This window comes from Coregonus clupeaformis, chromosome 28 (genome assembly GCF_020615455.1).
Source record: "Coregonus clupeaformis isolate EN_2021a chromosome 28, ASM2061545v1, whole genome shotgun sequence".
NCBI lineage: Eukaryota > Metazoa > Chordata > Actinopteri > Salmoniformes > Salmonidae > Coregonus > Coregonus clupeaformis.
In genome coordinates, this window is record NC_059219.1 from 13,939,385 (window position 1) to 13,948,463 (window position 9,079).

General features: G+C 45.4%; 1 protein-coding gene across 1 annotated transcript in view; it reads left to right on the forward strand.

Annotated features, from left to right (window-relative positions):
• LOC121542385 (serine/threonine-protein kinase SBK2-like) overlaps window positions 1–4,407 on the forward strand; it is a 7,276-nt gene extending 2,869 nt beyond the window's left edge. The window contains exons 2-4 of the mRNA XM_045208324.1: window positions 459–603; window positions 2,191–2,393; window positions 3,185–4,407. Of these exons, the coding sequence (XP_045064259.1) occupies window positions 459–603; window positions 2,191–2,393; window positions 3,185–3,985 (1,149 nt within the window). The 3' untranslated portion in view covers window positions 3,986–4,407. The remainder of the gene's footprint in view (window positions 1–458; window positions 604–2,190; window positions 2,394–3,184) is intronic.
• The last annotated feature ends 4,672 nt before the right edge of the window (window positions 4,408–9,079 follow it).

Genomic DNA, 9,079 nt, shown 5'->3' on the forward strand with positions numbered 1-9,079 from the left:
CATACTGATGATATAATAGACACAGGGAACCGAGGGGACAGTGGGAATGTACATACAGCATATTCTGGTTGCTCCAATGTGACACTCATCCGATCTCCCGTCTCATCATTTTCTCACATTTTATGGTAATCCCTGAGGTCGCTGGACATCCTGTAGCAGTACATCTTATGGTGACACTGAGCCCTATCCACCCAAGCATACATACAAGTTGATCAATCAGTCAATCATTCAATTGACCAATCAAAATGTATTTATATTGCATTTGTCATAAAGTGCTTAGTATTTATTCCCACTGCTCGTTGACCATTTTCAGTGTTGGTTGGTTATGCACCGTGCAGCACTGTAGCCTACAAGCCTAGTCAATTCCTGCTAGTGTAACAAGACATGGGCAATGAAACATCAACTCCTTATAAAAACATTCTCCCTATTTGACCATGTTTCCTTGTTCTCTCTGTCAGGCTGCAGCTCAGGAACTGGACGAGCTATGTTTCCTCTCAGCCCAGTCCATGTCCACCCTGGAGACCTCTGACCACTTCCAGATGGTCAAGCTGCTGGGAGAGGGATCCTACGGCAAGGTCATGCTGGCCGTCCACAAGAAGAGAGGTAAGTAAAGCACCAGAGGTCACTGTAGTGGTCCCTAACCCTGGTCATGGAGAGTTATGGGGTGGGCAGGCGTTATAAATTATGCCATCCTGTATTATACTTATGCTAAAACATTTATTATATTCTACTGAGCCATTTACTTTATGTTCATATTCTTATCTTTTATTATTTCTCATTGTTGTTGCATTGTCGAGAATGAACCTGCCAGTAAGCATTTTGTTGAACGTGTATATCATGTGTATCTTGTACATCCAACTAATAAAACTTGAAACTTGTTCTAGTGAAATATGGGTCTGAAGGGGCTAGGGTTACAGTTCAGAGGATAAAACTACACGTGAACAGTGGGTGGTTTATTTGTCCAACGTGAGGGTAGAGGTGTCTTTATATAGTGTCAACTTAACCTTTAGCATGAGTGTTGCTGTTATGAAGTGCTTTACTACATTCTTGGGGATACGGCTGCTGTAGGGTGTCCTCAGGGGAGAACGACTGCCCCTTCTCATTGAAGCCAAGCAGGGTTGGATAGGTTACTTTCTAAATGTAATACGTAACAGTTACTAATTACCTGTCCAAAATTGTAATCAGTAACTTTTGGATTACCCAAACTCAGTTATCTGATTACTTTCCCCTTTAGAGGCGTTAAAAGAAGACAAAAACTATCCTTCAAACATATTTGGAGTGTCATCATAGAGGTCTCTGACTTGTGGTCAGACTCGCTCAGGTGGAACAAACTTAAACTTAAGCCTTTTTTCAATGCTGAATTGAATGTCATTGACAAAACAGAAAGCTGTCATTAAGTATTTTTTCGCAAGCATCCTTTCTGAATTTAAAAGTAATCCAAGAAGTAATCATGTAGTTTTTCAAAAGTATCTATAATCTGATTAGAATATTTATTAGTTACAGTTTTTTGTAATCAGATTACATGTAATCAGTTACTCTCCAACCCTGAAACCACAGAAGTTCAAGGCCGACCGCAGTACTGCAGGCATTGTTAGCAAAAAATGGGATCCCCCATTATAGTGAATGGAAAAATTTAAATCTTTGTGGTGAATCTTTGTGTAAATAAAACAACTTTCGAAGACAATCGTGGTACCAAATATTGCTTCTAATATGTCCTTGAACAGATTATTTTTTAATCGCACACAGAAGACGCTATAGGGTTATATAATTTAGTTACTAACGGCAGCCTGCAGTACCCCGGTTGGCCTTCAACTTGAGTTACTACATGAGAGGAGGCAGCACTGAGCTAGCCTGCAACGTCACTTCCTGAAGTAGCTCAAACTGCGCATGAGATGCCATCTTATCCGACTTCATTTGGCTTCAATGCGCTATTGAGTCTTCACATAGGAATGAATGCTGTCACGTGATCGATGGCTTTGTCCATTCATAAACAGACATTGGCTGTCCTCTATCTAAACCCCAGGGAATAGGGAGGTAATTTAGATATCCCCGGTGCTATATGGAATCTGCCAGGATGTTTTCATGTGTGTTTCACAGTGTTGACAACATTATTTACTCTATAATTTATCTATTTATGTTTTGGTGCAGTATTTGGTTAGATTTGAATGTATTTATCTTCCTTTCCATCAGGCACTCCCATGGCTCTGAAGTTCTTCCCCCGTCAGTCCACATCCCTCTTCGCTTTCCTGCGTGAATACAACCTCTCCCTCTCTTATTGCACTCATCCCTCTCTCACCCGGGCCCTGGGCATCTTCTTCTCCACCCCCTGCTACTACGTCTTCGCCCAGCAGGCTGGTCTCTATGGAGACCTCTACAGTGTCATCGTGTCAGAGGTCAGTTAGAATCATAAATCTGTTAACAGACTCTGAGTCAGTCATACATGAGAGGGTTTTCATTTAAATGTCAAAGCACTAAAAATAAGTGCACAACACAGACCCAGTATTGCAATTCCTCCAAGGTCTGCCACCACCTCTACTGCCCCATATTGCCCTGGTCCCAGTTGCCCTCTTCCCTCTGTCAGTGAGTACATGATAAAGACTTCAATGGAATCCCTCCTGTGGCTTCCACCTCGTCCCCTCTAGTGTCTCTTTGATTGTGTCGGTCGCTGCCAGTAACCTACAGTTTATACTCTATTTCTCTAAGTGGATAATAAGCTTGCATCATCTTCAAGACCCTGGTGCTTGCCTACGGAGTAGCAAGGGGAACTGCCTCTCCTTACCTTCAGGCTATGTTCAAACCCTACATCCCAACCCGACCACTACGTTTTCTGCCACCTCTGGTCTCTTGGCCTCCCACCCCTACACGAGGGCAGCTCCCACTCAGCCCAGGCCAAGCTCTTCTCTGTCCTGGAAGCCCAATGGTGGAACAAGCTTCCCCCTAAAGTCAGGACAGTGGAGTGCCTGCCTATCTTTTGAAAACATCTGAAACCCTACCTCTTTGAAGAGTATCTTAAATAACTCTCACAGTGCTCTTTTTGTGTGACCTATCTAGTAAACTAAACCTAGCAGCGGCCTATGTTAAACCATGACCCAAAAGGAATCCAGGCCATACCATTTATGAAACAATGATATACAGTATAATGTTGTTTCTCTTTTTCCCTCTATCTCTCTCTCTCTGTCTCCAGGTGGGTGTAGATGAAGAGTGTGTCCAGAGGGTGATGTCTCAGCTGAGTGGTGCTGTCTCACACCTCCACTCCCTGGGCTTCGTCCACCGTGACATCAAACCAGAGAACATCTTCCTGTGTGACCGCACCTGTCGCTGGGTCAAACTGGGTGACTTCGGCCTGGCCCGCCCCACCGGCTGCACTGTCCGAGCTGTCTGGTACGACTCGCCCTTCTGCACGCCCGAGGTGGAGCAGGCCAAGGAGTCAGAGAAAGTGAGGGAGCAGAGAGAGGAGGATGGAGAGGAAGAGGAGAACATTTGGATCACAGTGGAGACCACTATAGACAGCTGGGCCCTGGGGGTGCTGGTCTACTGCCTGCTGACGGGATGCTTTCCCTGGGAAGAGACCACCCACGACGACCCCGCCTACCGGAGGTACAAGGAGTGGTACGACCGCGAGACGGAGAGGGAGGAAAGGAGCGAGGGACTGAGAGGGGAGGAGGAAGTAATTTGGTGCGAAGGTGAAAGGGAAAAGGACAATACCCTGAGCCTGGAGGAGAATCAGAAGTCGAACCCTGTGCCCCCACATTTTCAATGCTTCAGCCCACTGCTGATGTCTCTTTTCAGGGAGCTGCTTAACCCGCAGGCCAGGCTTCGAGGAGGCCCTGATGAGATCCTCAGCTACCTGGGGGGGCCCTGGTTGATGGAGACAGAGAGAGAGGAGAAGAGGAAAGCAAAGGAGGTAGAGAAGAAGGCCAGGAAAATAAGAGAGGCAGGAGCAGTGGAGGAAGTGCGGGAGAGGGAAGGAAGAGGGGAGAGATAAAGTGTTATATACTAGACAGGTTCGAGAATTTTTAAGATGTACTGTACATTTTCAAAGAGAATATTTGCTTCATAGAGTTTGATATTATGAATATATTGCTGAACATTTCTTACTCTGTATTGATAGAATTGAGACTACTGTATTTTGATATTGCTGTATGTTTTTCCTTGTAATAGTAATTCTAAGGTGTAATGCAACTTAATATTATGTGTGTGTGAGCGTGCATGTGCCGTGCCTGCCTGTGTATGTGCGTGCTTGAGCATGATCGTGAGCGTGCATGTGCGTCCATGTGTGCTTAGGGGTAGCTAGCCTCTTAAGAGAATAAATGAACTAGTGCTCCTTCAACACACAGGCTGTATTATAATGATCACTCTATGACACTTTATGTTGTAAAAACATCTGAATAAACCAGTTTGTATTTATATACATGTCTTACTTCTCTATGTATGTCTAATACACTTTTTATTGTATTCTTTTTAAATAATACATTTTCCAATATGCAAACCTAGGGATTTTGTCCAATAGAAAAGGAATGTCAGCAAAACATCTAGATTAGTCACAAGAGTCCCCGGCTCCACGAGGGGACTAAATCATGACGTTAGTGATCTTAAACTCGGAAAGTCGGAGCTCTAGAAAGAGTCTCGAGTTCCCGAGTTGGAATTCCAAGTTGGATGACGGTTCAAAACGATTTTTCCCAGTTGGAGCTTGATTGTTTCCGAGTTCCGACTTCCCAGTTGTTTTGAACGCAGCAATAATCCCCACTGATACTTATCAAGGTAGTGTAGTGGAGGTATACATCGTATCAATTAATAGGGCTGATGAAACAGATGGGAATGTTTAGCTTGAAATGTTGATAAACTATTATTTCTTCACATTTTAGGCGCAGTAATGTACACATAGCAGAAGGCCTAGCCGTGAAGGTTCCAAAATGCAATTTGCGGGAAACACCGTTCTAAAATGTGCACTGCACATGCAAGCGGTTTCATGGACAGAGATGGAAATATCCGTTAGAAAGAGGGGGGGATTTAAACATGCAACAACTATCATGGGTTGCTAATATGATTAGGATAATGCCGTTGGCCTCAAGGCAATGAAAGAAAGTTGAAAGAAAACCAATAAAACAGAATACACATGAGTAAATCTTTATGAAAATAATTGCCTCCACGTTTCTATGGTGGGATTTTGGCTCTAGGCTATTTTGAAGCAAGGTAAGACATGCCTCATAATATGAAGTAAAACGTCCAGGTTTCAAACAATGAAGGAACAGGAAAAATATAGCGATGCTAATGATGGTAGATGGAAAGGCTTTCCCAAAAACCGTCTCTATTAAACGTTAACTAGCTACAAAGTGTAGTTAATTTATTTTGCAAATTCCATCGCATGTGCTACAGAAACACCACAAACAATAGTGCTAGGTGCCTGCACACTTGAATTAAAGGGTAATTTTTTCCAGACCTCAAAAGTGGTCCCCTGATGTGGTTTAAGCATTGTTATGGCCTTAGAACATACAATTTTGTTGTTTTTCTGTAAAAAAAAAAAGTGTGACTTTGAGAACGAAAACTTGAACAAATTTGGGAAAATCTGAAACCTATGAATTTCTGACTCAGTTGATCTGTTTCAATAGTAGGCCTACTATTAGCCTACTGCACAGTACAGCTTGGGTTGGTCTGACTGTGAAAGACCAATATGGGATGTATCATGTTAGGTCATTCAGAGTGTATGTCACTGTTTCTCATATAATTTTTCACACAGGACGCTTTACCTTCGCCTGGCAGGCCGTTTGGATTTGACCCACTTCTCCAGGCACCACTACACCACTGCTCCGATTGGGAAAAATCGATTTGAATGGTCATCCAACTTGGAATTCCACCTCGGGAACTACAGTGCATTCGGAAAGTATTCAGACCCCTTGACTTTTTCCACATTTTCTTATGTTACAGCCTTATTCTAAAATGGATTAAATTGTTTTCCCCCCTCATCAATCTACACATAATGACAAAGCAAAAACAGTTTTTGAGAAATTTTTGTAAATGTATTAAAAATAAAAAACAGAAATATCACATTTACATAAGTATTCAGACCCTTTACTCAGTACTTTGTTGAAGCACAATTGGCAGCGATTACAGCCTCAAGTCTTCTTGGGTATGACGCTACAAGCTTGGCAGACCTGTATTTGGGGAGTTTCTCCCATTCTTCTCTGCAGATCCTCTCAAGCTCTGTCAGGTTGGATGGGGAGCGTCGCTGCACAGCTATTTTCAGGTCTCTCCAGAGATGTTAGATCGGGTTAAAGTCTGGGCTCTGGCTGGGCCACTCAAGGACATTCAGGGACTTGTCCCGAAGCCACTCCTGCGTTGTCTTGGCTGTGTGCTTAGGGTCGTTGTCCTGTTGGAAGGTGAACCTTCACCCCAGTCTGAGGTCCTGAGCGCTCTGGAGAAGGTTTTCATCAAGGATCTCTCTTTACTTTGTTCTGTTGATCTTTCCCTTGATACTGACTAGTCTCCCAGTCCCTGCCGCTGAAAAACATCCCCACAGCATGATGCTGGCACTACCATGCTTCACCGTAGGGATGGTGCCAGGTTTCCTCCAGACGTGACAAATGCCATTCAGGCCAAAGAGTTCAATCTTGGTTTCATCAGACCAGAGAATCTTGTTTCTCATGGTGTGAGAGTCCTTTAGGTGCCTTTTGGCAAACTCCAAGTGGGCTGTCATGTGCCTTTTACTGAGGAGTGGCTTCCGTCTACCGTAAAGGCCTGATTGGTGGAGTGCTGCAGAGATGGTTGTCCTTCTGGAAGGTTCTCCCATCTCCACAGAGGAACTGTGGAGCTCTGTCAGAGTGACGATCGGGTTCTTGGTCACCTCACCTCCCTGACCAAGGCCCTTCTCCACCGATTGCTCAGTTTGGCCGGGCGTCCAGCTCTAGGAAGAGTCTTGGTGGTTCCAAACTTCTTCCATTTAAGAATGATGGAGGCCACTGTGTTCTTGGGGACCTTCAATGCTGCAGAAATTTTTTGGTACCCTTCCCCAGATCTGTGCCATGACACAATCCTGTCTCGGAGCGCTACGGACAATTTCTTCGACCTCATGGCTTGTGGGACCTTATATAGACAGGTGTGTGCCTTTCCAAATCATGTCCAATCAATTTAATTTACCACAATCAAGTTGTAGAAACATCTCAAGGATGATCAATGGAAACAGGATGGACATGAGCTCAATTTCGAGTCTCATAGCAAAGGGTCTGAATAGTTAGGTAAATAAGGTATTTCCCCCCAAAATTATTTGATACATTTGCAAAATTTTCTAAAAGCCTATTTCACTATGTCATTATTGGGTATTGTGTGTAGATTGATGAGGATTTTCTTTATTTAATCCATTTTAGAATAAGGCTGTAACGTAACAAAATGTGGAAAAAGTCAAGGGGTCTGAATACTTTCCGAATGCACTGTATACCTGGCCAGCGTGCCAAGAATAGGTGTGGCCAAATGTATTTAAGTGCCTATTTGGGGATGTTGTAGTTAGTTCACTTTTGGGTAACTCAAGGGGAGGCTGTATCTGAGCCTGGTAGACCCCACCTGTGCTTTATTGGTTAAGACAGGTTTTACCTGATGAGAGGCTTTTTCTTTTGGATGCTGACATTTTGAAGTCAGAACTTTGTATATACACTGAGTGTACAAAACATTAGGAACACCTTCCTAGGATTGAGTTGCCCTCACTTATGCCCTCAGAACAGCCTCAATTCGTTGGGGCATGGACTCCACAAGGTGTCAAAAGCGTTCCACAGGGATGCTGGCCCGTGTTGATGCCAATGCTTCCCACAGTTGTGTTAAGTTGGTTGGATGTCCTTTGGGTGGTGGACCATTCTTGATACACACGGGAAACTGTTGAGCTTGAAAAACCCAGCAGTGTTGCAGTTCTTGTGTCACGAGTTGCTAAGCCAGAACCCAGAAGCAGACCAGGACAAGGTAAGTTGAAACGAAGGTGAGTGTTTATTACAAATTCAAGAGTGATGCTGAATAATCCGGGAACAGAGGCGGGCGGCGTTGATTAGTTGTTGGGGTGCAGTGGTTGATCCCATCCTGGAGTGGCAGCCGCCGACCACCAGGCAGAGGTTGGATGAAGGTTCCGGACGGGTGACTGCAGATGGAACAAAACCCGGGGGGTAAGTAAGCAACAAACCAAACGGGTGCAAAAACAACAAAACTAACGCTAGGCTCAAAGACTGATACTCTGGTAAACCTACTGTTCATGGCTAACGCATCCGGCAGGGACTGGATGTTAGGCCAGAGCCTAAGAAGGGTGATGATCAGGACCAGGTGTGCAGATTGCTGATGGGATGCAGGTGCGGAAATCAAGAGAGCTCCCCGGAGCGTTCCCCGAACCCTCGGGAAACTGGAGATCACGAACAGAAAAACTAGTCACCAGACAGGACCCGACTCAGACTGCCGGGATCGTTACAGTACCCCCTCCGACTAAACGCCACCGGGCGGACTCCCGGAGCGCCAGGATGGAGGCGGTGAAGTCACTGATGAGGTCAGCATCTAGGACCTGTCGCCGCGGAATCCAACTCCTCTCTTCAGGACCATACCCCTCCCAGTCCACGAGATACTGGAAACCCCGGCCCGCCGTCTGGAATCCATGATGCGACGCACCGTGTAGGCAGGACCACCTCCGATCATCCGAGGAGGAGGAGGAGGAGGCGGAGGAGGCAACAGAGGACTGAGGAAGACAGGCTTGAGGCAGGAGACATGAAAGGTGGGATGGACTCTGAGCGTCCTCGGTAGTTTGAGTCGAACTGCCACTGGATTGATCACCTTCTCCACCACAAACGGACCAATGAACTTCGGTAACAACTTCCTAGACTCAGTCCGTAACGGAAGATCCCGTGTGGCCAACCAAACCCCTATCTCCGATGGTATAGGTGGGAGCGGGGATCCGGCGACGATTCGCCTGGAGCTGATACGGTCCGAAACTCTAAGGAGTGCCTTTCTGGCCCGATGCCAGGTCCGGTGGCAACGACGTGATATGGGCCTGAACAGAAGGCACTGAGAGCTCCTTCTCCTGAGAAGGGAACAGGGGAGGTTGGTAGCCATACAGGCA